This window comes from Pseudogymnoascus verrucosus (assembly GCF_001662655.1).
Source record: "Pseudogymnoascus verrucosus strain UAMH 10579 unplaced genomic scaffold scaffold_4, whole genome shotgun sequence".
Classification (NCBI taxonomy): Eukaryota; Fungi; Ascomycota; class Leotiomycetes; order Thelebolales; family Thelebolaceae; genus Pseudogymnoascus; species Pseudogymnoascus verrucosus.
In genome coordinates, this window is record NW_017263655.1 from 287,871 (window position 1) to 313,342 (window position 25,472).

General features: G+C 52.3%; 13 protein-coding genes across 13 annotated transcripts; 8 read left to right on the forward strand and 5 right to left on the reverse strand.

The window, feature by feature from the left end:
• The first annotated feature begins 196 nt into the window (after positions 1–196).
• VE01_01453 (uncharacterized protein) lies at positions 197–1,990 on the forward strand. The gene is made up of 2 exons (XM_018270975.2): positions 197–1,567; positions 1,621–1,990. The coding sequence occupies exon 1, from the start codon at positions 874–876 to the stop codon at positions 1,528–1,530; it is 657 nt and encodes a 218-aa protein (XP_018134174.1). The 5' UTR covers positions 197–873; the 3' UTR covers positions 1,531–1,567; positions 1,621–1,990.
• Positions 1,991–2,079: 89 nt separating this feature from the next.
• Positions 2,080–3,466, reverse strand: VE01_01454 (uncharacterized protein; the record flags this gene model as incomplete). Its single annotated transcript, XM_018270976.2, has 3 exons — positions 2,080–2,541; positions 2,600–3,161; positions 3,240–3,466. 3 exons carry the CDS (start codon positions 3,464–3,466, stop codon positions 2,167–2,169), a joined length of 1,164 nt encoding a protein of 387 aa, XP_018134170.1. The 3' UTR covers positions 2,080–2,166.
• A 459-nt stretch (positions 3,467–3,925) lies between these two features.
• Positions 3,926–4,819, reverse strand: VE01_01455 (uncharacterized protein; the record flags this gene model as incomplete). Its single annotated transcript, XM_018270977.1, has 2 exons — positions 3,926–4,742; positions 4,800–4,819. 2 exons carry the CDS (start codon positions 4,817–4,819, stop codon positions 3,926–3,928), a joined length of 837 nt encoding a protein of 278 aa, XP_018134169.1.
• A 229-nt stretch (positions 4,820–5,048) lies between these two features.
• On the forward strand, positions 5,049–6,081 carry VE01_01456 (uncharacterized protein; the record flags this gene model as incomplete). Its single annotated transcript, XM_018270978.2, has 3 exons — positions 5,049–5,156; positions 5,208–5,694; positions 5,744–6,081. The coding sequence occupies 3 exons, from the start codon at positions 5,049–5,051 to the stop codon at positions 5,992–5,994; spliced, it is 846 nt and encodes a 281-aa protein (XP_018134031.1). The 3' UTR covers positions 5,995–6,081.
• VE01_01457 (uncharacterized protein) lies at positions 5,979–8,820 on the reverse strand. The gene is made up of 5 exons (XM_018270979.2): positions 8,561–8,820; positions 8,130–8,506; positions 7,850–8,068; positions 6,544–7,793; positions 5,979–6,493 (listed from the first exon to the last, which is right to left on the reverse strand). Exons 1-5 carry the CDS (start codon positions 8,731–8,733, stop codon positions 6,068–6,070), a joined length of 2,445 nt encoding a protein of 814 aa, XP_018134171.1. The 5' UTR covers positions 8,734–8,820; the 3' UTR covers positions 5,979–6,067.
• A 132-nt stretch (positions 8,821–8,952) lies between these two features.
• Positions 8,953–10,342, forward strand: VE01_01458 (uncharacterized protein). The gene has a single exon (XM_018270980.2). The coding sequence runs from the start codon at positions 9,065–9,067 to the stop codon at positions 9,773–9,775; it is 711 nt and encodes a 236-aa protein (XP_018134177.1). The 5' UTR covers positions 8,953–9,064; the 3' UTR covers positions 9,776–10,342.
• A 171-nt stretch (positions 10,343–10,513) lies between these two features.
• Positions 10,514–11,097, forward strand: VE01_01459 (uncharacterized protein; the record flags this gene model as incomplete). The annotated part of the gene is made up of 2 exons (XM_018270981.1): positions 10,514–10,838; positions 10,898–11,097. 2 exons carry the CDS (start codon positions 10,514–10,516, stop codon positions 11,095–11,097), a joined length of 525 nt encoding a protein of 174 aa, XP_018134176.1.
• Positions 11,098–11,293: 196 nt separating this feature from the next.
• On the forward strand, positions 11,294–12,449 carry VE01_01460 (uncharacterized protein; the record flags this gene model as incomplete). Its single annotated transcript, XM_018270982.1, has 3 exons — positions 11,294–11,462; positions 11,514–11,559; positions 11,615–12,449. 3 exons carry the CDS (start codon positions 11,294–11,296, stop codon positions 12,447–12,449), a joined length of 1,050 nt encoding a protein of 349 aa, XP_018134014.1.
• A 320-nt stretch (positions 12,450–12,769) lies between these two features.
• Positions 12,770–14,795, forward strand: NMD3 (ribosome-binding protein). The gene is made up of 2 exons (XM_018270983.2): positions 12,770–12,900; positions 12,956–14,795. Exons 1-2 carry the CDS (start codon positions 12,830–12,832, stop codon positions 14,448–14,450), a joined length of 1,566 nt encoding a protein of 521 aa, XP_018134015.1. The 5' UTR covers positions 12,770–12,829; the 3' UTR covers positions 14,451–14,795.
• A 31-nt stretch (positions 14,796–14,826) lies between these two features.
• On the reverse strand, positions 14,827–15,919 carry ESF2 (RNA-binding ATPase activator esf2). Its single transcript, XM_018270984.2, has one exon. It carries the CDS (start codon positions 15,886–15,888, stop codon positions 14,899–14,901), a length of 990 nt encoding a protein of 329 aa, XP_018134016.1. The 5' UTR covers positions 15,889–15,919; the 3' UTR covers positions 14,827–14,898.
• A 170-nt stretch (positions 15,920–16,089) lies between these two features.
• VE01_01463 (uncharacterized protein) lies at positions 16,090–17,685 on the forward strand. Its single transcript, XM_018270985.2, has 2 exons — positions 16,090–16,590; positions 16,663–17,685. The coding sequence occupies exons 1-2, from the start codon at positions 16,186–16,188 to the stop codon at positions 17,659–17,661; spliced, it is 1,404 nt and encodes a 467-aa protein (XP_018134017.1). The 5' UTR covers positions 16,090–16,185; the 3' UTR covers positions 17,662–17,685.
• A 13-nt stretch (positions 17,686–17,698) lies between these two features.
• On the reverse strand, positions 17,699–19,856 carry ERG8 (phosphomevalonate kinase). The gene is made up of 2 exons (XM_018270986.2): positions 19,089–19,856; positions 17,699–18,867 (listed from the first exon to the last, which is right to left on the reverse strand). The coding sequence occupies exons 1-2, from the start codon at positions 19,349–19,351 to the stop codon at positions 17,802–17,804; spliced, it is 1,329 nt and encodes a 442-aa protein (XP_018134018.1). The 5' UTR covers positions 19,352–19,856; the 3' UTR covers positions 17,699–17,801.
• Positions 19,857–20,541: 685 nt separating this feature from the next.
• Positions 20,542–25,383, forward strand: VE01_01465 (uncharacterized protein). Its single transcript, XM_018270987.2, has one exon. The coding sequence runs from the start codon at positions 21,284–21,286 to the stop codon at positions 24,794–24,796; it is 3,513 nt and encodes a 1,170-aa protein (XP_018134019.1). The 5' UTR covers positions 20,542–21,283; the 3' UTR covers positions 24,797–25,383.
• Positions 25,384–25,472: the final 89 nt, after the last annotated feature.

Genomic DNA, 25,472 nt, shown 5'->3' on the forward strand with positions numbered 1-25,472 from the left:
CATCCCATCCCACACCATCCCACGCCGATTCGGCCGCTTGAACCACTCCCAGGACGTCGCTAAGGCACGGCCGCCAGGGACAGGCTCCTCTGCGCTTCGCACCCGTTCCCTTCCTTGTCTGACCTTGCCGTTTCGGGTAAGTGGGGGGTGTTTACGGCTTGTCTTTTGTCGTTGCTTTGTTCTCTTCGCGGTTCTTCCCATACACTCGTACTTACGCCGTACACAACTTGTATAGGAACTATTGTTTTATATCTTACTGTATTGCGGTGTACTGTGAACTGAAATGTAAGATCAGAGTTACTGTACTGCGCTGTACTGCGCTGTACTATTTGTTTACATGTGACGCCCGGGCGTTGGCAGACGTCATGCTGGCCAGAGTGGGGGGATGAGGGGCGGCGTGGGGTCAATATGGGTTTTCGTTTGGGCTTGGGCCTTGGAAACCAGACGACGAGAAGGGTCCATTTGCCTTTGGGCTAAGGAACTCTAAGTCGGGCTACTGAGAACGCCGTTTATTTGTGTTTGGACTATTTTCTACACCAAGCTGATTTGACTTCGAGCTACCACTACACTACTTCGAACTACAACTTACTGCTTTACTACTGAAACTGGTGACTGCCTATAAGTCAGCTCCCCAACCATTATGTATATCGCCATCTCAGCATATCCGGCCTGCATCTTTCAACCCATACTCGATCTGCTGCCCAACCTGCACCTGCACCTGCCTATACAACGGCTTGCCTGAGGCGTGGGGGGATCAAGACAATACCAGAACCAACACCAAACGTCTCATATATCGCTCATCTCAAGAAACCCTTCCTCCTCAAGCTCCCAGCTTCTTGAAACACACAAAAAAAATCGCCCAAACCAGCAACCATGCAGTCATTCACACCCCTCACCACCGACAACAAGCCCTCCCCCTCCCTCCACCAAAGAAGCAAATACTCCTCCTCCAGCACCTCCACCAGCTCCCCGCTCTCCAACACCGCAAGCCCAATGTCCGTCCTCCAGCCCTCCCACAACACCACCGCCTCCCCAGCAGACTGGCGCACCTCCTTTCTCTCCATCATCACCCCTGCCCTCCGCTTCTCCTTCGACCTCGCCTACACCACGCAGCTCCTCTTCACCATCGTGCTCTCCTTCCTGCTCTCCCACGGCCTATACGCTACCAAGGCACTCGCCGTGAACGCCTACCACGCCTCGCGGATCTTCCTCATAAACGCCTGGCACACCCTCGTGTTTGTGGGTATCAACCTCTTCTTCGCGTCGAGGGTGGTGGGGATCAAGACGCTGCAGGCGCTGGGGGTGGCGACGGTGTTTGGCTGGAGGAGTGGGAGTGTGGTGTCGGGCCATGGGTGGGTGGCTGCGAGTACGGCGGTGAAGAAGGGGTGGAAGGGGACGGAGAGGGCGAGGGCGAGGGTGTTTTTTGAGTTTATGGTTTGGTTGTTGCATCCGTCGCCGTTGGTGTTGTTTATTTTCTGGCCGGGGTGGATTTTTGTGTTTATGGGGATGGGGTATTATTACTACTGCTGAGAGGATGGTGGGGATAGAGCATATATGGTGCATGAAGGTGTGTTGCTCAAGGCAGAGGGGGTCGAGAGGCAGCATGTTGATATCTCCCAGATATAGTCTACGAGGAGCTCTCACACGGCGATGAAGACTCACAAGATGATGGGAACACTCACACACGCCGAAGACACTCAGAAAGTCGAAGATACTTGCACAAGCCGAGGACACTCCCGCATGTCGACGACGCGTGGGGCTCTAGCAAGGCAAAAGTTAAACTGGGCGTGCGAAAGACATTTACAGGGTCAAAGAAGTTGGCAGTTAAAAGTCACACAAAGGCTACTGTAGGAAGCCGATATGTCGGAGAAGAGTTCATCTTGACAGTTGAAGGGCTATAGAAGGATTACTGTTTAGTCAGAGAAGGGTTACAATTACCACTTGAAGTATCAAAGAGTTACTCATATACAAATAAAAACTATCACAACCCATCCAACTCACAACTACTCTCCACATATTATGCATTGTGAACATCTCATATTCAATCTCTATTCGGGTATCCATCTCGAAACCACAACGCCAGCCTATATAATTCTCTACTTTTCCCCGCCCCGAACCATTCTCAATTCAATCACCTCCTTCCCCCGCCGCATCCTCTCCCCCGCCCTACGAGAAGAAAAACGCATTCCCCCCCACATCCCTCTTAACCTCCGCCTGATAATCCTTCTCCGGATCAAACTCCTGCCACACGCTCGCCGGATAAATATGTTTATTCCTCTCATACCACCTCCGATCCACCACCTTCGTAAACGTCGGATCGTCATTCGCGCCATCCAAGTCCGCGATGGGTATCGCAGCAGTGGTGGTGGTGGATTTGTTGTTCGAGGGCCGCGAGAGGGGGTTATAGTTCTCAGGGATCTCATCGCTGGGTGTCGCGGCGGAGGGGGTGGTGTCGGGGGGTGCTTCGGCGCTGTAGTCGAAGAGGAGGCGGGAGTTGGGGCCGAGGGTTTTGTTGATGATGAAGTAGTAGAAATCGTAATGCTGTCTCTTGTCAGCTCCCGCAATTTCCCCATCTTTTTGCATCAAGTAAGAAACTCACCGGTGGAATAATAATCTCCCCCCTAACCATCATCAAATCATCCACCCCCACCTTCGCCCACTCCCTCCTCGCCTTCGCATCTCCCTTCCCCGCCTCTCCACCCACCCCGGCTCCTACCTCCGCCCCGACCTTGCGACTCCCATCAAGGAATTTCCACACGAAATCGCCCTTTGCTACTCTGCACACTCCGCCGGGGACATTACTCCCATCGTAGAAGACGAAGGGTATCGCGATCGGCGCTGCCTTGACACGTTCTTGTAGCCCCAGGAACTCTTTCCGTAGCGCCTCGCGCGCCTGCGACTCTTGGAGGAGCGAGCGCTTCGTTAGCGCTTTGGGCAAGGCACCGATGGAAGTGTTGGCTGCAAATTTGCGCTTTGGTGCTGCATCGCTTGAAGGTGCGGGGGATCCGCTTTGTGAACGCGACTCTGCGCCGTTTTTGGGGGTTGGTTTATTTGAGTTGTTGAAATCGCCTTCTTCTTCATCGTCGACGCCAAAACTCAGCTTCGGAGTGCCAGCTTTGCGCTTCGGTTTCTTCTTAGGAGGTTCAGAGGGGGTAGAGCCACTGTACTGAGAAATTAGCTTTTCACTCTTCTGCATCAATTGCGCGATGCTGAGGGGAGGGGAATTGAATGCGACTCACCCCGAGCCCGCGACGGGCGTAGCAGCACCAGAGCCGCCGCGACTACTGCCTAGTAGCGATTCCTGGGCATCGCGCTCTTTCTGCTCGATAGCCTCCGCTCGGCGCTTGCGGAAGTCGGAGAGGTTGACGAGGCCGACGGTTTGGTTGGAGAGGATGTCCTCGGCGGTTTTGGCTTGGGGCTTGAAGCGCGGGTTGGGGGTGGAGGAGCCGGAGGAGGGGGTCGACATTGCGGTGCGCTGTGGGGAGTAGGAGCGCAGATTGGGAGTATGGAGAGTGGTGATGTGGGAATCGTTGTGTAGAATCGGTGGAGGTTACGTTGCTGGGTTGGCTTGGATCCAAATTTGGATGAGGTGCTGCAAGGCTGAGATGTGGCGGGAGGCTGATCGGCGCTAGTAAGACGTGTGGGTGCCAGTTGAGAATCCGATCCGATCGTCAAATGTGCACGGGTGTTATCGCCTTATCAGTTACTGGAGGAGGGGGTTGAGACGGAGGATTCTGTAACTCTTCGTATGCTCGAGAAAAGCTAGATCTTTAAAATCGAGAAGCATTTATATCTGCAAGTTAGTTCTTTTAAATATCCCGAATCATCTACAAGACCAAGCTGGCTACCGCCAACTCATCCTTCTATGTATGGGTGGGAGACCCTTGGTATCTAAATGTAATAACCCAATGTCTATCGCATGCGTCTAGTTCTCAACCACGATTCCATACTTCTCATACGGGAAGTTCTCCAACGTGAGGAGATACTGGGCATATCCGTCACCAATCTCTCCTGCGCCCTCTCCAATGACACCCTGAGCATCAGGAATTCTACCTGCCAAGACAAGATCTTCCCTTCCAATAAACTCCTCCTTGAGACCTGGGTGAGGGCACCAAATAGCTTGCATACCCGCCCTCCTTCCAGCCTCAACACCTGGGACAGAGTCCTCAAATACAAGGCACTCTTCTGGTTTAATTGGCGCCTCCCCTTCTGCTAGAGTAGCGTTCACCATATCCAAAGCGAGCAAGTAGATATCTGGTGCTGGCTTACCCCTTCCCTTCGCGATTCTCGGGTCATCTCCCAGCACACGCCTCGCATCCACGAACACCTCGAACAAGTGTCCCAGGTGATCGGTCTTCAGCTTGAAGTTCCCGGTATGCGAGCTCGTAGCCAGAGCCAGGTGCAGCTTCTCCCCATCCTTCGCGCCCTTGGGCTTCGCGGAGTTAAGGTTCTTCAGGAGCTCGACAACACCAGGTAGTGGTGCCGCTGATGGAAACAGCTTGCGCTGGATCTCGGCTTGCTCGAGAGTGAACTGCTCTTGTGGGATGGGTAGTTGCGCCCACTCGTGGAAGATGGCTGCAGCGGCGGGGCCGGGGCGGCCTTGGAGCTGTGCCTTGACGGACCATGGCATTGGGGGGCGGCCGTAGCGCTCGAGCATTGTGTTAACGCTCTCGGAGTATTTATCCTCGGTATCGAGGAGGAGGCCATCCATGTCAAAGAGACATGCTCTGATGGGAGGGAACCTGGGCTGAAGTTAGATTCCGCAGTGGGCGGTATAAACATCGCGATTCGGTACTAACTCTTTAGTATCTTGAGCCATTTTGATAGTCTTTACCGCGGAATAGTCTTGGGGTAATATTACGGGAGTAGTTGTAGATACTAAAGAGTCACAGTGGCAAAGAGGTGTAGCTGTTCAGGTTACAGGGCGAAAAATAATAGAGGGGTACGGTCCTTCCCGTTGGGGTTTCCCCACATCAGCGCGGTAATCATTCCGCCCAAGGTCTCATGAAGGTCGGTGGGGTTCTCCTCTGGCTTCCAACATCCGCGCCATGGCATCCAGAACAGAACGCTTCGAGCGGAAAGCAAATTCCAAGCCTGTCGTGCCATCGCCGACCGAGGAAACAGAAACTGTGCGGTTCGAACCCGAAGAGGAAGCTGTACGTACGGAATCCCTGCCGAGCCAATGCCACCTCCTAACCCCAACCTAGGAACTCCTCAGGGAATCGAACGAGCGCAAGGCTGCGGCTAACGGAAAGTTCGCTGCTGGAGAGTATGGCGAGGCGATAAAAATTTACGCAGAAGCCATTTCGTCATGTCCGAATTACCTCTTCTATGAGCGCGCAGTGCTGAATAGCAATGTTGCAGCTTGCTACTTGAAGTTGGAAGAATGGAAGGAGACGATCAAGGCTGCGAGTGAATCTGTCGACGACCTCGACCGTTTAGATCCCACAAAATTAAAAGAGAATAAAAAAGGTAGCAGTCCCAAAGGCGAGGATGGGAAGGAGATCGTTGAAGTCGAGGAGGAAGAAGCAGATGAGGAGATAGTCAGTGTTGGGGCAGCCAAGGCTGAGAACACTTCAGAGGCAGCGCGGCGGAAGACAGACATAGAACGGATACGCTCGAAGGCCTTACTGAGGAGGGCAAGGGCAAGGAGTGAGATGGGGGGGTGGTCGGCACTTGGGGGGGCTGAAGAAGGTATGTTATAGCGTTGCCTGTGCGACGTCGGGTTGCTAATGCGAGATAGATTACAAGGAGCTCTCGAAGATGTCGAACCTATCACCAGCAGACCGCAAGGTGGTGCAAAGGCAGCTGATCCTGCTACCACCACGGACAAAAGCAGCACAAGAAAAGGAGATGGGCGATATGATGGGGCAGCTCAAGCAGCTTGGGAATGGCATTCTGAAGCCGTTCGGCTTGTCCACAGATAATTTCCAGATGGTCAAGGATGAGAAGTCAGGTGGATATAGCATGAACTTTAACCAAGGGAATAAATAATATCTATTCTTGAAAGCCAAATATCTACTAAAAACACGGTAAATGACAAGGTATCATCGTATAGTACAATCAATTACAAATGAGCGGGCACCATAATAGCCCTTCCTCTCCTCTTCTTCTTCCCTGACGCATCTGCTTCCTTTGCAGCATCCGCTGAAGCTGCCGAAAACAGAGACTGGCCTAATGTGTCCGCAAGCGTGAGCACTCTGGTGCTGACAGTCGCGCCATCACGTCTATTCTTGCCCTCGCGTCTCGACTGCGCAATCATTTCGGTGAAATCCCATAATTTGCCTCGTGGAGCGATCTTGCCCGTCAACGGGTCGCGTTGTGGCGTCCACGCCGGAGCGAGCTTCATCTGGGGAGGCGAGTTGGACAACTTGTCTTTTGCTATTACTATAATACCTTCTTCTTCAAAGCGCTGGTATGCGTTTTTAAGAGTTTCTTTGTTAACCGCTTCGAAATACGAGAGATCGCCTTGGTGATATAGTGTTTTCCCGAGCTGCAACATCGTTAGCTTGTACCCAGTTATTCTTCAGTTAGAAGGCTTACCAGTTGTGCACTGTTTTGTGCACTAGTTACGCCTACCCAAGCTTCGTCTGGTCGCTCAAATGATGGCGTCAAGCCCATCAGAGACACTGCACCGAGCCAGCTTGCCTCAATGAAGGGCCAAATCATAAAGCAGTAGAAATCGTAGTTCTCGCGTCCAGCAGCGCGCTCTTCCTCAGAAAGACCAACTTCTTTGATGTTTCCATCGGAGTCACGTATTAGCTCAATGACCTTGTCTTCCTCGAGGCCATGGAGAGTATTTTCGAGATTTTGAGCCAGCCCATCTGTTGGGTAAATAAACTCGCCCCTGAAAAGTTGTGACAGAAACAGGACCTGGTCCCGAAGCTCAGTAAATGAGATTCGCTGGTCCGACCTTAACCCTCCGCGTTTGATTCTCGTATACATGCTGGCGCTTACAAGCGCTTCCGTAATGAATAGATGGATTGTCATGTTGCGATAGAAGGACAGCTGGAATCGGTCGACAGCATAATATGTCGGTGTAGGAAGTCCTTCGACTACGCCAACCAAATCTTTTCCTAGCACGTCCAGACCTCTATCAATGACAGAAGAGGTTGTTGCACCGCCAAAATGAGCAACTCGGCCTCCCTTAGCTCGAACTCGGTCGCTCAGCCATTCAATCCTTCGAATCAGCTCTGGTTTTCCTACACCGCGTCCACGAAGCGTAAGAAGGACTGTACCAATCAACGCAGTTGGCATCACCACAGAAATAGCATTAATGTCCGATAATACCTTATAGCCCAATGTCCGCAGTATTCTTTGGCGGACGGTGGGGTCGTCGGCAGCCTTCAAGTTCAATTGCTGGGGAATTGTGGTGCTTCGAGACATTTGCTCCTGAATAAACCCTCTTAGGCTCCATGGCTCGTGGAATCTGACATCAACTCTGCCAAGCTTCAACGATAGCACTGAAGATGCCGACAGGAAATCTGCCAGGTTCTCCTTCTTCTTAGGAACTCCAAGTAACTCGCCCACATAGCCTTCGGTTTCGATGACTTTATCGTATTGTGTACTAACTGGGCAGATGATTGTATCTTCAACGCGCCCTGACAGTATACTATCCAGAATGAAACTGAGAATGCCGAATTTTGGCGGCAGGAGTTTTCCTGTCCGTGAACGGCCGCCTTCAATAAAACATTCGAAATTGAAGCCTCCTTGAAGAAGTGTATCAATATATGCCTGGACGACAGTGGTATACAGGACGTCATCACCAAAACTGCGGCGGATAAACATGGCACCTAACGAAGTCAGTCTTGTTGATATCGATCAACCAACAGAACATATCTCTACATACCTGCGTGCTGTAAGAATGACCCAACCACAGGGAAGTTCAAATTATCTCCCGCGACCACGGTCGGTAAGGCCATCCCAAGGCGGTAGCTAATAAGTTGTAAAGATACATAGTCCACATGCGACCGATGGCATGGTAGGAATATGATACTTTGTCGTTTCTTCTCTGCCTCCTTAGCAACATTCCGTAGCCTCAGAACTTCTTCGCTTGACACGTGGATGCCTATTATTATAAAGCACGTCGTCAGTTCAGCTTGTAAAATGGGCCATCCATACCAACGCACCTTGGTGGTATGCTCTAGTCAACAACTCCGTACAGAAATAATATGCGCTCCTGATAAATGTTTTGTTTTCCATCTTGCAGATCATGCCATCTGTCATTTGTTCTGCCAGCTGTAGTAGGCTATGCTCTATCGCAATCTTTCGTGCTGCTTTATGTGTCTCGAACATGCTATCGTCTCGGTTTAAAAGGCCCTGTTCTTCTTCCGCCACAACGCGCTTCGAAGCCAACTCGGAGATTTTGCTTTGCAGGATTGGTGTCGACACTACTGCAGCTTTCATATTCTCGCTGAAGCCGGAGTAGTAGACCGGCTGGCCTATGGGTTTGTCGTACGAACGCCATCCTGTCCCAGATATGTGGAGGGATATTTCGCGGAGGAACCTAAGACTCGGCGTTAGACACTTGCGACACTGAGTGTATATATCAATAACTTACTCGAGCGGAGCTGTTCTGAACCTGCCAGTATGTTGCATGAGAGCTTGCTCGTTGTCAGCCGCTTTCTCAGGGGGAGCAATATATCCACTCGGGTGTAGGGTGACCTTGTCGCCGAAGATCTCCAGATCTGGGGCCGAGTCCTCTCGAGGCCCAGAGCCTCCCGATTTTGCCATTGTTGCAGAGATTCCGACCTCACTTCATCGAACTCTAGTCATAGTCGCATCGCAGTTGATCTCAACAGTCTAGGTCGTGGAGGGTAGGTTGGCCTAGCTTGCTTCCCCGGACTTGAACCCCACTGTCAGGTGCGAGCCGAATTGCCGAGTGATTGGTTGGCCCGAGGACGAACGTCAAAAAGCCTTGCTCACGCATAATAAAGTAATCCACTTCGAGAAATTGTGCATAACCCCACCTCAACATTTTGTGTCCGCGGCTCTTGACTGGACTGCAATCGACTACACTGCAAGATCTCGGCATCTCGATGGCCAACTCGAAGCTGTAATCACAATGGCAAACACCTCGGCGTCACCGGGTACGCATGTCGCCATGCACCTTCTGTCCCTTGCGCATCCTTCGACAACTGCCTCCCGCATCTTCACTGAGAAAGTCAAGCTCCGACCCTTGCATCTCAAGCCTGGTGAAAACCCCACGCCCTCTGGTCGCGCCTATCGACGCACACTGCGCCTACAGGCTGCATCGAAGCTTAAGAAGAAGCGCAAGCCGCAACCATTGAGTGCGGCCGAGAAGCGCGCAACATGCCTACACTCGATTCCCAGCGATCAACAAAAATATGCGATCTTCGAACCGCTCCACCAGCTATGGACAGGATACATCAATGAAATATTGGGGTCGGGGAGGCCAGTTTCTGGGCCAGTAGCTGCCAAGCTTGCGAGTGCAGATTATCATGGCGCACTTATCCAGGTAGCACGAAGCCGTTGCACAAGCCGTGTCGGTGTCAAGGGAATCGTCGTCAAGGATACCAAGTTTACATTCGAAATTATCACCGAGGAAAACGAGCTGAAGGTTCTGCCAAAAGAGCACACAGTCTTCAGGTTCGAGGTTCGAGATGATGCAGAAGCGGAAGAATCAAGAGACACGCAACTGGATCAGGCGGCAAAGAAGAGCTTGGTCTTCGAGTTACATGGGGATCAGTTCCAACATCGCGCTGTAGATAGGGCGAACAAGAAGTTTAAGCAACACTTCCTACCGGATATTTGAGGAGATGGTTTTGTTGAATTGGGAGATTAAACAATACCTCCAGGCATCCCAGAGTACTGGCCATACATATCGAGCGGTAGCTCTATAAGCTGGCGCGGCCATTGGGAGCGATGGGGCGAATCTACAAGGCGGTAACTCGCTGTGGTGCGAAAATGAAGACGCCGTGAAGGCCACTGTCTGAGGCAAGGCTGTGGGTATGCGGTTCTGCCACGCTGGGCTCGATGTGGCTGAGAAGGCCCATACTTTACTCCAAGACGAGAAGTAAATATAACCTGAACACAGTGGTAGGCGGTCGCATCACCAGGTGATTGGGTTTGATATTTATACATGCCGGTGACCTCCTACCCTCACGGTGTCCAAATGTTATCCAGCGGTTGGTATTCATAAGTCTAATGTAAAGAACAAGAGAAGCGCCCCAGCCGGATAGTAAGAAACTCGGTGATTATTGTGGACTTTGTCCCATGCTTCCAAAGCTCCTCATAATGCAAGGCATTGGAGCGCAATAAATAAATTCTTACATATTTTGAGAGAAATGAAGAACGTGTTTGTAGCAGTTCTATATATGCCAGCTCTAGAAATATTGTGATGTGAATGAATGCAGATTTTAAATAGAAGTGTTTATGTTAATTTTATGCCCAGCCCATTAATAAGTTGGGCCAAAGAATATTGCTCACCGGTCGGGACCTCGTATATTCCCAACAAACCTTCAATAAATGCAATTAAATTTGACAGACAACAATGTTTTTCCCACTTGCAACTCGTGCTCAAGCCGTTACCCTGAAAAATTGTGGCTACAGTTTCGAGAATATCGAGAAGTTGACCGGCATCAAGAAGAAACAGCTCCAGTACATAATCAGCGAGGCTAAGAAACGCGGGTACAACCCAGAAGTCAGCCCGACACTCAAAGACAAGTATTTCCACGACGGACGTCCCGACAGGCCAACGAAGCTTTCAAAGGAGCAGATAGAGGCTTTAATCGCCGTATCAAAACCATTTGAAGGGGTGCCAAGGAAGACGAATGCGGTACTGGCCCAGGAGTTTGGTGTCTCAGCTCGAACTATCCGTCGGTTTAAGGGATGAAAGGAGAGTATAAGAAACCTATATACCGACCACAGCGAACAGATCCTCTTGCCACCGGCTCTGAGGACCAAAGTGAAGAGGAAGGTGACGTTGACATGACCACGACGTCAAGCACAGCTGACCAAACCACCTTCGGCGACTCACTGTTGGATCAGTTGCAGGCGGCAGTGACTGGCGAAGAATACGCAACACCAAATTATCCCCCGGCTACTTTTAATTATACGCCATTATCACAGCAATAGATACACGGGATTTCACATCATCATGGCCTATGAGCCGGGTCTATATTAAAGCGGCTGCCTAGTTCTCGGCAAGGGGTCTATGCGGACCAGAAGCCTACTACATTTGTTGAGTGTAGCTTCGGATTTGGATTCTAGTATTATCAAGCAAATCCTTGGGTGAACCGGGGCTATTCTGGCACCGACGGAGACGTGCAAAATGACGAGGAAACTTCCATGGCTCCAAACAGACACCAATCAAGACAGCTCAGGCTCTCGGAGTACGACTTCATCACGCCCCAGAAGGTCGAGACCCATAGTGGATAGTTCGGACATAGAACAGCCGCCAGGGAGACAGAATCGCAGGGGGAAAGGGCCAAGAGCCGCAGGTAAGCTTGTTATATATTCCTTCCTGTTGAACGAAATGCTAATAAGTCTAGCACGTGAAGTATCTCCTACTCCGCTAGATGAACCGCCCGACGAAAGGTATGTGGTATCATGTGGCTACCGCTGTCTTACAACAGGACTAAACCTATTATAGCTTCATGATCGATGGGTTTAGCAATGATGACCGGTATCGTATGGTCGAGGACGAATTCCTGGACGTAGCAAAAGAGTTCACCCAGCATCTCCATACTGCAGAGTACCAGCGAATGAAAAATAGCGCAAAGGCCAAAAATGCAGCTACTATAAATGCAATTTCCAGGCCAGTTACCACAAAGATGGGAGGAGAGACACGTCGAAAAGTTGAAAGCATAGCTAGGGCGAAGAAGCAAGCCGATGCTATCAAAGATATCCATGGAGACCAACCTCGGGAAGAGGGAGAGTCAGATGAAAGTCAGGGGCCTTGGCTTGGTACAGCCCTTCATGGGCTCATGGAAAAACCGAGGGCATCCGCCGTTCCACTGACTGATATTTCGGGATTCCACAGTACTACGAAGGCAGCTGCGGGCTACAAAGGGTCTACTGTTGGGCGAATGGAAACCTACGATGTGCCAGATCCAGAGGAGTTTGAATTGGCGAAGCCTGCCTCAATAAAATCTACTGAAGGAGAAGGAGAAACAGAAACTGAAGATGATGACGACGACCTTGCTGCTGCTCCTGTGGTTACTCAGAAAGGTTCTCATATAAAAAAGGAGTCGATTGAAAAGAGAAATATAATCTCCGAGTCTGGGGAAACACGACAATCGGAAGTAATAAAGAGCGAATCGTTTGAACCGTCGTCATATAATCAAGGAGAGCCAACTTCTACCGGTAGCACAATTTCCGCAGAAAGCAAAGCCCGTATTGCTCGAAGGAGAGAACAGGGCAGAATAAAACGGATGAAAGAAGAGGAGGATATCAAGGACGCCAAGTATATGCCCAAGTTCCTATAATACATCATTTTTGAAAGTTATCCATGCGTTTGCTCACGTGGCCTTGATACCATCTGGGCAGAGTCATTTCTGGAGTGAATTCTCCAAATATCATCAGCCAAGAGGCCCAAGACCAAATATAATGAGTCTTAAAGCCCAAGTGAAATATTTGGCGACACTCATTGGTTAGTAAATTATAGTGTACAAATCGACAGAGATTTGAACAGTGGTTGGTTGATAAGCTATTGCCACCTTGGTGCCCCTCGGCTACCGTGCGTAATCAGCAATCGCGGGGCAAACTCTTGACTGGAACTTTTTGTTATCCTTCAACAAACACCACACTCGAAACTCTCGAGAACTACAAATCAACATCACAAGAAAATTCACCTGGGCCTTTCAAGATGGCGTCCATGGATTTAGATGCGCCGATTTCTATCGCGCCCTCCGCGCGTGCCCCCCAGACAGCCGCAACGTAAGTCATTGATCTTTTTCCCCGCCATGTGAATAATTTATACTGACGCAACTAGTATTCTGTGCTGTAACTGTGGTGCACCCATCGACGGAGCAGCGTCGGCGAACGCATTATGTTACGACTGTGTCAAACTTACTATGGATGTCTCCGGAGGCATCCAAAGAGAGGCTACCCTCCATTTCTGCAGAGATTGCGAGAGATGGTTACTTCCTCCCACCAGTTATATTGTGGCCGCACCTGAATCGAGAGAATTATTGGCTCTGTGCCTGAAAAAGCTTCGAGGTCTTCATAAAGTCCGAATTATAGATGCAAGCTTTATCTGGACGGAACCCCATTCTCGCAGAATCAAGGTCAAACTCACTATTCAAGACTCCGTCTCCGAGGGCGTTGTTCTACAGCAGTCGTTCGAGATCGAGTATGTTGTGGCATACCAACAGTGCCCCGACTGTGCGAAGTCATACACAGCGAATACTTGGAGAGCATGTGTACAGGTTAGACAGAAGGTGCCGCACAAGCGTACTTTCCTCTACCTAGAGCAACTTATCCTCAAGCATGGAGCCCACAAAGATTCCATCAACATTAAAGAAGTCAAGGATGGTCTGGATTTCTACTTTGCGGCACGAAACCAGGCAACTGCCTTCGTCGACTTCCTCACATCCGTCGCCCCAGTCAAGAGCAAGAAGTCTCAAGAGCTGATTTCCATGGATATTCACACGTCAACAAAGTCATACAAGTTCTCGTACTCCGTCGAATTAGTTCCCATCTGTAAAGATGACTTGGTAGCACTGCCTATCAAGCTGGCACAGCAAATCGGAAACATGAACCCGATAGCACTATGCTACCGTGTCGGAACCGCCATCAACCTCCTCGACCCAAGCACTCTGCAGACACATGATGTCAGCACCCCTATCTACTGGCGTGCACCATTCTCGTGCCTTGCGGACGTAAAGGAACTTGTCGAGTTTGTTGTCCTGGATATCGATTTGGTGGGCGTGGAGAAGGGTCGCTGGGCGCTTGCAGAGGCAACCATTGCCAGAGCGTCGGATCTCGGCCAGAATGACAAGACGTTCTTCACAAGAACACATCTTGGTAATGTTCTCCATCCCGGTGATTCGGTTATGGGATATGTCCTCAGCGAGTCAAATTTCAACAACCCTCAATACGATGCGTTGGAGAACTCGTCTACATACTCTTCATACATCCCAGATGTCATGTTAGTGAAGAAGTTCTACGCGAGAAAGAAGAAGCCAAAGAACCGTAACTGGCGCCTCAAGCGCATGAACAAGGAGGAGGGTGATCTGTTACCCAAGAAGGGTGACCAGGAGAAGATGGATAAGGACTACGAGATGTTCTTGCGTGACGTTGAGGAGGATACTGAGCTCAGACAAACTCTTGCTCTTTACAAGGCTCAACAGGCACAGAAGGATGCAGATGCTATGAGCATGGCAGAGACAAGTGATGGAGAGGAGGACAACACCCCGCAAATAGACATGGATGAGCTCCTCGACGAGTTCGACGAGCTGAAGGTTAACGATGCCGGTGGGAGTTAGATTCCATGATGTCAAGTCTTAGGTTCGGAATCTGGACATATATCTCCTGACACATGAGATGATGCGTAGTAGCAGTTTGTGTCCCGACACATCCTGTCTACTCCTCTTCCATTGTCAATGTGGAGTGAAACACGACACGACGCATCCGCCTGCCATTTCTTCGCTTTCAACCAAACCACGAACTCTTCACCAGCCAGGTGATGGTTCTAAAAGCGTGTCAGGGCCGGAAGAGCGATAGAAGGAACTGGAGTTTGGGCGTTTTGAGCATTGCGAGGTTGGGATTAACGTGACATGACAAGGAAAAGTGTTGTTTTAGTTAGTCGCCAATAACAGTGACTTCAATACGTCTTACTCCAAAAATTGGTCCCAGTGATAATGCCTCGCACATGCCTCGTGATTAAGTATGTAATGTTCAATAAATCGTTAAGACTGTAAGCTACGCTGCTTCCTAGAAAATCTTGCTCAACACCTGCTTCACACTCTCCGACTGATCCGCCGCCTTCCTCTTCGGCACAGCCTGCGTCTGCTTAAACTGCCTCGCCCTCTCCCCCCCCCTCTTCACCTTCTCCACCTTCGCGGGTATACCCTCCTCGCCCTCCTTCTCCCTCCTCGCCGCCTTCTTCGCCTCCATCCCCTCCAGCATCTTGGCCCTCTCCACATTCTGCACAAACTCCTTATTCTCCTTCGTCGTCTTGCTGATCTCCGCCCTCATCCTGCTCGCCCTCTCTGCATTCTCCGCCGCGATCTGCTGCGTCAGGTTGTTCCACTTGAAGCCCCTCAGATACAGCAAGTTCCACACATCATCATGGTAATACGTCCCCTTCTTCCCGCCGATGATCTGCGTATTAAGCAGCTCGCACGCCTTCTTTGCGTCGGACTTGCTAACGAACTCCACCCATCCGTCAGTGAAAGAGCGCTTCTTGTTCCCCCCATTCCTTACACGCCGCGTGTGCGACGTAGGGTCCTCAGGCGTCATGAAGATGCGGTTTATATCCCCGAACGGCTCGAGGAGGGAGCGCAGTTTCTGGGGCTTCATGAAGGGCGGGATGCGGGAGAGGTAGACGACGCCGGAGCGCTTGACGGCTGCTTCGGTCGCGACGAGGTTCTTTTTGCTGAGGAGCTTGGAGGTGCCTGGTAGATCTCCGGATTTTCGTAGCCGTTTCGATTTTTCTTCGGGTTTATCGTCATCTGGGGCGGTAGTGGCATCGCCGTATTCTTCGTTTAGGATGCTGGGTTTGGAGGTCTCGTCGGCGGAGGCATCGTCGAGGTTGTCGTCGTCGTCGTCGAAGTCGCTGGCGTCGCTGTCGTCGACTTTGATTCTCTTCTGCCCTCTCTCTCCTTTCCTCAAATCTTCCGCTTCGGAATTATATCCCTCGCTCCCCCTATCATCATCACTCTCGCCCGCCTCGAGGAATTCGTTGTGCTTCCTTGTTGTCATTATCGCTGTGCTTTCCTAAAACGGATTGAAGTCTCCCATACATTAATTCTCGCCCATTAATTCTTGTCCTGGAAATTTACTGATAGCCGGAACATCTATCGGGCCGTCGCACCGATAAGCACAACCCAGCAACCGCCACCGCCTCCGATAAGCCCCTCATTTATGGAGACGAGCTTACATCAAAGTACGTAAACTGCGACACCCCTCGTCACCATTGACTTCTTCCCTTGTGTAAATACAATTCTTCTACCTGTAAGTATTGTAGAGTATACACACACATCCCCATCACACTCCAAAATGTCCGCCGAAACCCTCACCACCATCTCACCCACCACCAACAAAGGCATCCTCATCCGCACCGGCGCCACCCCCGCCGAGCTCGAGAAGATCGTCGATGTATCCGCCGAACGCTTCAAGACATGGAGCAAAACCACACTTTCTGAGCGCCAGGCGATAGTCAAGAAAGCCTTAGAGATCTTGGTTACGAAGAAAGATGAATATGCTAAAGAACTCACGGAGCAGATGGGACGTCCTATCGCTTATACGGGGGTTGAAGTGACGACGGCGGCGAAGAGGGGGGATTACCTTCTTAAGATCTCGGAGTCGGCGTTGGAAGATACACCGGGGGAGGCAGAGAAGGGATTTACTAGATATATCAAGAAACTTCCCGTCGGGCCAGTTCTCATCCTCTTTGCTTGGAATGTACGTCACCCCCCCTTCTCCCCCCCCCCAATCCATCCATCTCCAAGCAACTATCTAACACATAACCAACAGTACCCCTACCTAATCCTCATCAACTCCCTCATCCCCGCCCTCCTCGCCGGCAACACCGTGATCCTCAAGCCCTCCCCCCAAACCCCCACCATCGTCGAGAACCTGTCCTCCATCTTCCTCTCCGCCGGTCTCCCCCCGGACGTGATTCAATACTTCCACTCCGGCAACGCCAGCACCATCGACACTATTGTCAAGAACCCCAAGGTCGCGTTAATCGCCTTCACAGGCTCCGTGGAGGGGGGTCTGGCTGTCCAGAAAGCGGCGGCGGATCGCGTGGTGCCGGTGGGATTGGAGTTGGGGGGGAAGGATCCGGCGTATGTGAGGGCGGATGTGGATGTTGCCTGGGCTGCTGAAGAAATCGTCGACGGCGCAGTCTTCAACTCGGGACAGAGCTGTTGTAGTATCGAGCGCGTCTACGTCGATTCCTCGATCCATGATAAATTCGTTGAAGAAGTACAGCGCGTGCTCAAGGGATATAAACTCGGCGACCCATTCGATAAAGAGACGCATGTTGGACCAGTGATTTCGAAGAGGTCGAAGGTGGCTATTGAAGGACACATCAACGACGCCGTCGCAGCAGGGGCCCGAAACGTCACCCCCGCAAACGCCACCTTCACCTCCCCCCCCCCCGACGGGAATTTCGTCGCCCCAACCCTCCTAATCAACGTCAACCACACCATGGCCGTCATGACCGCCGAAACCTTCGGCCCCGTCATCCCCGTGATGTCCGTCTCTTCCGACGCCGAAGCAGTGCGGTTGATGAACGACAGCGAGTTCGGACTCACTGCTTCTATTTGGACCAAAGATACTACAAAGGGTGCAGAGTTGGCGGCGGAGGTGGAGGCGGGGACGGTGTTTGTGAATCGTTGTGATTTCCCGAGTCCGGATTTGGCGTGGACGGGGTGGAAGGATAGTGGGAGGGGGGTGACGCTTAGTAGGTTTGGGTTTGAGCAGTTTGTGAGGTTGAAGAGTTTGCATTTGAAGGATTATCCGAAATAGATGGGTGTGTGGATGGGACTGGGGATGATGTTGGGGGGGGGGGATGGATGAATGGATATAGATTTTTCTAAAATGCCGATGTGCTTGCAATGCTATGGTATGCGGTGGGTGCTTTTTCATGCCTGATGTAAGACGCCTCTTTATGCCTCAATCCACGACCCATACTCGAAATCCTTCTCAACTCGCACACCTTCCATCTCCCCCTTAACACCTAATAACTTCACCTTTCCCTCCCCCTTCGCGGTCCACTCCTCCAACGCCTTCTTAACCCTCTCCAACGTCTCATCTCCTTCTCTAATCAATAATGCAACCGCATCGTGACCACCGGCTCCTGGGACTACACCGCCTACTACGCCCTCCACTTCCCCGAGCTTATCAAGTAATGCAGTTTGCGCTGCGGGTTCGATGGGGACTCCTGATTTCTCGCCCATCTCCCTTATCAACGCCCTAATCGCCCCAAACGCCCTGCTGATCTCGTCCTCTTTCCCAGCCGACAAGGCGCGCGCGAGTTCCTCGTTGGAGGTCTGTAAAGAGGTCCAGATCCTACCCGCATCATCGACTTCCTTCCCCCTCCACGCAAGCACCGATTTCACCATCCCCACAGTCTGCGATCCGCAATCGACATCACACATCACCAGCGCGTACCCCCTTGGTATCGCCACCCCTTCCTTCTCGATCTGCGTATCCCACTTCCCATCCCCCTCCCCCACCACCCCCCTCAACCTCTCCGCAAACCCCTGACTCCCCGGCCCCCCGGCATCGCTGATTGAAGACAAAAGCGAAGGCGAGAAACGACGGTATAGGCATGTCCCGTACACAGCGGCGGCGACGTCGAAACCGGATCCGATTTTTCCTTGGGCGGCGCAGTGGCAGGCTTGGGAGAGGTTGTGTTGGAGGATTTGGGTGGGGGGGGTGGGGAGGAGGAAATGCAGGAGGGAGGAGGTTAGGGCTGTGGTGAGGGCGGCGGAGGAACCGAGACCGGTTTTGTTGGCGGAGGTTAGGGGGGTGGGGAAGGAGGTGAAGGGGGAGGGGGAGGAGGGGGTGGTGATGGTGGTGGGGGAAGAGGGGGGTTGGGAGTAGTAGTCGTTGTCGGCGAGGATGGTGATGGTGAGGGAGGGGAGGGTGGTAAGGGTGGTGGTGGTGAGGAAGTAGGAGAGGGTGTAGGTTAGGGTTGTTTCGACGAAGGGGTTGCGGGAGGTGGAGGGACTGGGGGGGGATGTTAGTTTGACAGAATATAGTCTGGTGGACGGGGAGTGAAGGGAGAGGGGTGGGTGATGAGGGGTAACACGTGATATGTTATTTTGACCACCAGTTGATATTAAGGGACAACTGTAAATAGAAAAAGGGGTCCACGCCCGAAAAAGAACAATAAAACACAGCCCAAGAAAACGATACCAAAAAGAACCAAATAAAATCTCAAAAAATACCTCTCAATCTGCTTAACCTCCACCCCCGCCCCATCCCCCAAAATAACAGCAGAGTACCTCCATTCCGCCTCCACAAACTGCGGGCTCTTAACGACAATAAGCGGTTCCGCGCCCTCGGCCGTCACGGCCTCCTTGACGATAACGTGGATGCGCGCGCTGAGACCGAAGACGAGACCCGTGTAGGCGCGGTCGAGGACGAGGTAGCCGCCTGCTAGGAGGACTTTGCCGGGCGCTGAGACGGCGGTGTGGGAGGGTTTGCTCATTGTGAGGAGGAGGACAACTAACAAAGAGTAGTAGCCGAGATTGGGAAGAGTAGAAGAGCAGGTATAATAAGGAGGAGTTTTGATACTGGCGCACTGCACTGCAACTGGTTGTATGTATGTAGAGAGATATCACGGGGTGAGGGGTGAGTTGAAGATCCCGTGATGTGACGATTTGTTGACACAAGTAAGTGAGGGGTTACGCAAGGCTGACAGATTGGGCGACGAGACGAGACGAGACGAGGCTGACGAAATAAGGGCGAAGGGATGTACGAGTAGGGATAGAGCGGAGACTAGTCTAGAAAGGGATTATCGGCCGAATCGGGGATAACGCGGATAAAAACGTCTTCGGTCGCGCGGACTCAGGATCTTCGGACCCGACGGACGGGGTTAGGGTATGGCATTCCGGGCCCGCGTGTGGGTATTTTTGGTAATTATTTTTGTCACTTGTAACTTTTTTCTGCGCACGGCACTACACTGCGCCCCTGCGCCCCCTTTGGAGTGAGTGAGTGCAGCATCTCCGGACTTCCCGAACGCGAACGCGAAACTAAACGAAACTAAGTGCGAAACCTCAGGCTTCCACGTGCTTCTGTGTGATTTTCATGGGGCCGGGGATGGTAGGGATGTGGACGGGGGGATGGACTGGGATAGTAAGGGAATAGTAGGGAAGAGCAGGGATTAGTAGGGAATAGTAGGAGGCAGAATGGAGAATGCCGTATGGGTTGGGAGCCAATTGCGATGATGGCATACACACGGAAGATACAGATTCCCCGGATCTGATTATTCTGGACCAAAGCAGTGGGTAGTAGACGGCATCAGTGGCTAGACTGGTCAATCAACGGCGATCCCCTCCGACAGGCCACCCCTGGACAGCGGGATGAGGGAGGGTCGGGGAGGAAGTTTAGTGAAGGAGGAGCAGAGTCAGACGACCAATGGCGAGCAAGAGTCGCCGGTTTGAATTCGCGACGGACCCGGCTCTTTCTCTTCGGCATAGAAAAATGTAAATTGGGGGAGGGATGGGTAGGGATAGTAAGGATACTAGGGATATACCAGCGAATTACCAGCGATGCTATCGATAGCAAGGCAATTACCAGGTAAAACCCAGCTAACCAGGCAATAACCAGGCATGAACCAGCCAGGACACTCTGGGTGGAGTTAGTGGAGTTGAATTTCTATGGACTTTTGTTACTCACTGTTAAAGCCGAGTATGCGGGTTGAAGATTTCTACGCATTTTCACGATTATCCCTTGTCTTTCTTCCTCTTGGCTCTTGTCACTCTCCACCCATATTACACCTGTATTACACACAAACTAGTACTTCCACTGGTACTTCCAAACTTCCAATCCACTTCCCTTCCTCCCCTTCTATCATCGCCTGCAACCTTCTCTGTGTCTCTCTCCGTATCTGAGTGCATCTGCGTATCTGCGCGTAGGCCCGAACATCAGACAGACGTGACTCGTCATCGTTCAAACTTTCTTTTCCACACACACCCACACGCAACCACCAATATACCTACAATCCTACCTACCTACATACGACCACCTTCCACTCCGGAGTACAGTCAGAGTCAGAGAACACATACCATCCACACATACCAACCACAACCACACAATAGCCTTATTCCCTCAAGGCCCTTTTCCCTTATCCCACTTAATATACCAACTCACTTCGCCCTCTTTTCTTACCCTTCCTCCCTTCTTATTCAGCATCTGCTCTTCAGCAAACAACAACTTCAATACCGTCCGTTTATAATCAATCATACTCAGTTCGACTCGACAACTTCGAGTCGACCTTTCCAATCCCAACCTCAAACTTATACCAAATTCACATAGCGCGTTTGTTGACGGCCACTGCTGTCAATGAACCTGCAATCCATCTCTCTCCGAATCTAATATCCTCCCCTCCCAGTCAATGAGAGGACTCACCATCTGCTAAATGCCCATTTACTCAAACCTCTACTCCAATCTCGCACGTCAGGGGTTCGCCAAAACATTTCACCACGGATACGCCCAGTCACTCGTTGCTGCGACACACCCGTCCTCCTACCCGAACCAGCACAACCGCAGCGCGTTCGCTCGTCGCCACAACAGTGTTGGGAAGCTCCACAGCTACCGCTTCAAGAATGCGTTTCACACCAGCGTAAATGCCTCGTCGGCGCTCACCCTCCAGCAGGATGTGCGACCAGAGAGACTCAATACCGATGCGGGGCTAGACGCCTACTTCGATGCCTGGAAGAAACAGCACCCCGTCGGGGAGCCGGAGAAGGAATGGACACAATTCCAGTTCGCCAAGCGGATTGAGTGGAAGCCTTCGGTTCCAGAGGTCGAGGAGGTAACTGCAGAGGCAGTAGTCGCAAGCTATGAAGATCAGCGCCCGGGCTTGGAGAGATCCCAAAGCACGGGCGACCTTGATGGCCTAAGGAAGGCGCGCAGTGACACATTCGTTTCAGTCGAGGGATCGGGCGCTGTTACCCCGGAGGTCGCGCAGCAGATTAGAGACCTCCATATCAATGGATTGGAGCAGGTTGCTTCGGGGCTCGTAACACCTCCTATGAGCCTTGAGGATTTCCGCCGCTCGCCATTGTCGACCAGCTCCGTCACGACGACCTCGGACCTCCAATCCCAGAGCTACGCTGAGCACCTCACGAAGCTCTCTCAATCGCAGCGCTATGCCGAGATCCCCGCCGTTTTCGAGTCCATGCTTGTTGCTGGCATCAAGCCAGTCGCGGACTCATACAACGCGCTTCTCGACGCTGCTATCCACCTGCCTGCCGAAAGGATCCAGGTGGTTCCCAAGGCTCTCGATGTCTACTCCGACATGCTTCGCCGCAAGGTGGCACCCACCACCGCCACCTACAACACTCTCATCAACCTTCTCGCCTCCAGATCTCTCGAGGTCAACGAGTCCAAGAAGATGTTGGAGGAGAAGCGGGCCCGTTTCGGCGGTATGGAGCAGCCCGACAAGTTCATGCTCGCGTCCAGCGAGATGGAGTTCGACATCTTGTCCGAAGACGACAGGCTCGACTTTGCCGTCAAGATGTTCGATATCTCCATGAGGACCAACAAGGACCGCACTTACCCAGCAGAGACATACTTCAAGCTCATTTCAGCTTGCGCTGAGGCTGTTCGCGTCAACGATATGGCGCGCTTCTACGAGGACATGGAGTCGAAGAAGGTTATCCCTCTGGCTGCCACATTCCCATCGATGATCAAGGGATACGCAGCTTCCCGCGATCTCACCAGCGCTGTTGAGTGCTACAACGAATACAAGGACATTGCTGTTGCAGACAACTACGGACTGGTGGAACTTACTGACCGCCAGGATGCATTTGTCTACGCTGCTGTTGTGAAGGCGTACGTCGATTCCGACAAACTTCCCGGAGCGATCCGCTTTTACGAGAAGATTGTTGAGTCATCGAGCGCAAAGAACTCTGCAGTGAAGGACATAATCGTGTCACACGGACTTGTTCAGGGGCTGCTTGACCGCGGTGTTCACGCCGAAGCTCTTAAGTGGGCTCAGGGCTTGAGCTTCGCACCCAAGGCCTCCGCCATGGGCAAGATTGCTGCTTCTGCAGCCGATGCTGGTAACACCCCAGTTGCTCTTTCAGCATTCGAGAACGTCCCTCTAGACAGCCAAAATGTTGCGGCTCCAGCCATGGCGCTGCTCGCTCTTAGCGTCCGCTCTGGAAACGTCGCCGAGGCCTCCAAGTACTGGCAGATTCTGTCTGCCCCTGGAATGGCCATTTCGCCTTCATTCATTGAGCCGACGGCCATGTATGCCATCAGCATGATCGGATCTGGACAGGCTGCTATCGGACTCTCCCAGGCGGAGCAGATGTTCCAGCGCATCAGGGAATCTGCCTCTTCGCAGTCGTCGATTGCTGATGAGGTGGAGGAGGGCATGCTGCTTGTGGAGCAGTTCATGGGAAAGCGCGGCATTGTTGACCCCCGTACTATCGAGTCGCCTGTCGTCTACCAACAGCAGTTCCCAACACACTTCCAGGCGCCGGTTACTAGGCCATCATTCGAGGACTCATTCGATCCTTATGCTGCCTCTACCGACTTCAAGGGCTCGTCTCTCATCGCTGATGAGCTTGAGAGGGGACTTACCTCCCGCGCGAAGGTTTCTCGTCTCAATGAGGCCCTGAACAGATTCCGCAACATCAGACGCGCTGGTCGCCACCCACGCTACATCACATACGCCAAGCTAATTTCCGCTGCTGCGAGAGAGGAGCGCACCAACCTAGTCCACGATATTCTCGGCATGGCTAGGTCCGATGTTCCACTCCTGACCCAGTACCCTGTCGTCAGATACGGATGGGTGTCGATTCTGGATGCCATGGTCGGAGCCTGCCTCACGCTCGGCAACCGCACCTTGGCTGCCCAGTTCCACCAGGAGCTCCTCGACATGGGCGCTGCGCCGACCGCGAACACCTTCGGTCTGTACATCACCACTCTCAAGGAGTCGACCAAGACCTTCGACGAGGCTTCCGAAGCCGTGAAGATCTTTCACCGCGCCAAGTCCGAGGGCGTCGAGCCTTCTTCCTTCCTCTACAATGCTCTCATCGGCAAGCTCGGAAAGGCCCGCCGCATCGATGACTGCCTCTTCTTCTTCGCGGAGATGCGCTCCCTCGGCATCCGCCCCACCAGCGTCACCTACGGCACGATCGTCAACGCGCTCTGCCGCGTCAGCGACGAGAAGTTCGCCGAAGAGCTGTTCGAGGAGATGGAGTCGATGCCTAACTACAAGGCTCGCCCTGCCCCTTACAACAGCCTCATGCAGTTCTTCCTCACCACCAAGCGCGACAAGACCAAGGTGCTCATGTACTACGAGCGCATGAAGAGCAAGGGCATCCAGCCTACGAATCACACATACAAGCTCCTCGTCGACACCCACGCCACGCTCGAGCCAATCAACATGGCTGCCGCTGAGGCCGTCCTAGACGTCATCCGCAGCACCGGACAGAAGCCCGAAGCGGTGCACTACGCGTCCCTCATCCACGCCAAGGGATGCGTACAAAACGACATCGCCGGCGCCCTCGCAGTCTTCAACTCCGTCTCAGCAGACCGCTCCATCCGCCCGCAAGCATGCGTGTACCAAGCCCTCTTCGAGGCTCTGGTCGCAAACCACCGCGTCGCTGAAACCGAGCCGTTCTTGCAAGCTATGACTGCGCAGAGGGTGGAGATGACGCCGTATATCGCGAATACGCTCATCCATGGGTGGGCGAACCAGGGGGATTTCAAGAAGGCGAAGGAGGTCTTTGATGTTATCGGCAGGGAGAAGAGGGAGCCGAGCACGTATGAGGCTATGGCCCGCGCGTTTTTGGCGGCGGAGGATAGGCCTGCGGCGATGAGGGTCGTGCAGGAGATGTTGAGTAGGGGGTACCCGAACGCTGTGTCGGGGAAGATCCTTGAGCTTGTGGGTGGGGGGCATGGAGAGGTGGTCTAGGGAGACCGCTGTTGCTGCCGTTCGTGCTGCATGTGTGTCCCGAGGGTGGTGCGGCCATCTGAGGGGGACACGTATCGATATTTACCGCTTTTCCTTTGTTTTCTGATACCCAGTGCGAGACAGTAATATAAAATTTTCGGGAGGAAAGGGGTGGGCGGGTGCAAAACTGGGTGTTTTATCTTTGCTTTTTGTTTGGGTTGGGCATATCTGGAACCGGGCATTTTTGTGGCGGAAGAAAGGACGGGGGGGCTCTGGTTCGGGTTGGCTAGCCCTTCGGTTGAATCGATTTATCTTGTCGTTTCCTTGGCGTTTTGATATCATCGGTGGTGGTTGGGCGGCCTTTGCTCTGTTGCGACTTGTATCAACATTGAGCTTTTGGCGTTTGTTTCACACGGAAGGGGTTTGGGTGGCGGGGCATAAGGGAGACAAACCCAAATATTCGTGTGATTTAGACATTTCTCCACTCTTCGATCTAGACGGCGGGCTCTTTTTGCGTGCGATTGTGCATGAGAGGGCGTGGGGTCTGGACTGACCTGTAGTATAGCTAGAGATAGCATATAAAGATAATCTGCCAACTTGTTGTTTTTGATTGTGATTTGTGCTGTGTAGTGTTAATCGAGTATCATCTGTGCTCCACCATAACCTTTCGGGACAGTCTTATAGCTTTCATATATGC

Bases quoted from the DNA above. Each gene is read 5' to 3' on its own strand.
- VE01_01453 (XM_018270975.2), top strand. From the start codon at position 874: ATGCAGTCATTCACACCCCTCACCACCGACAACAAGCCCTCCCCCTCC.
- VE01_01463 (XM_018270985.2), top strand. From the start codon at position 16,186: ATGTCCGCCGAAACCCTCACCACCATCTCACCCACCACCAACAAAGGC. The intron at 16,591-16,662 runs GTACGTCACCCC...CATAACCAACAG, and splicing joins TCATCCTCTTTGCTTGGAAT to TACCCCTACCTAATCCTCAT.
- NMD3 (XM_018270983.2), top strand. From the start codon at position 12,830: ATGGCGTCCATGGATTTAGATGCGCCGATTTCTATCGCGCCCTCCGCG. The intron at 12,901-12,955 runs GTAAGTCATTGA...TGACGCAACTAG, and splicing joins GCCCCCCAGACAGCCGCAAC to TATTCTGTGCTGTAACTGTG.
- ESF2 (XM_018270984.2), bottom strand. From the start codon at position 15,888: ATGACAACAAGGAAGCACAACGAATTCCTCGAGGCGGGCGAGAGTGAT.
- ERG8 (XM_018270986.2), bottom strand. From the start codon at position 19,351: ATGAGCAAACCCTCCCACACCGCCGTCTCAGCGCCCGGCAAAGTCCTC. The intron at 18,868-19,088 runs GTATTTTTTGAG...ATCCCCCCCCAG, and splicing joins GAGGTTAAGCAGATTGAGAG to TCCCTCCACCTCCCGCAACC.
- VE01_01457 (XM_018270979.2), bottom strand. From the start codon at position 8,733: ATGGCAAAATCGGGAGGCTCTGGGCCTCGAGAGGACTCGGCCCCAGAT. The intron at 8,507-8,560 runs GTAAGTTATTGA...GCCGAGTCTTAG, and splicing joins TTCAGAACAGCTCCGCTCGA to GTTCCTCCGCGAAATATCCC. The intron at 7,794-7,849 runs GTATGTAGAGAT...TGACTTCGTTAG, and splicing joins GTCATTCTTACAGCACGCAG to GTGCCATGTTTATCCGCCGC.
- VE01_01465 (XM_018270987.2), top strand. From the start codon at position 21,284: ATGCCCATTTACTCAAACCTCTACTCCAATCTCGCACGTCAGGGGTTC.
- VE01_01458 (XM_018270980.2), top strand. From the start codon at position 9,065: ATGGCAAACACCTCGGCGTCACCGGGTACGCATGTCGCCATGCACCTT.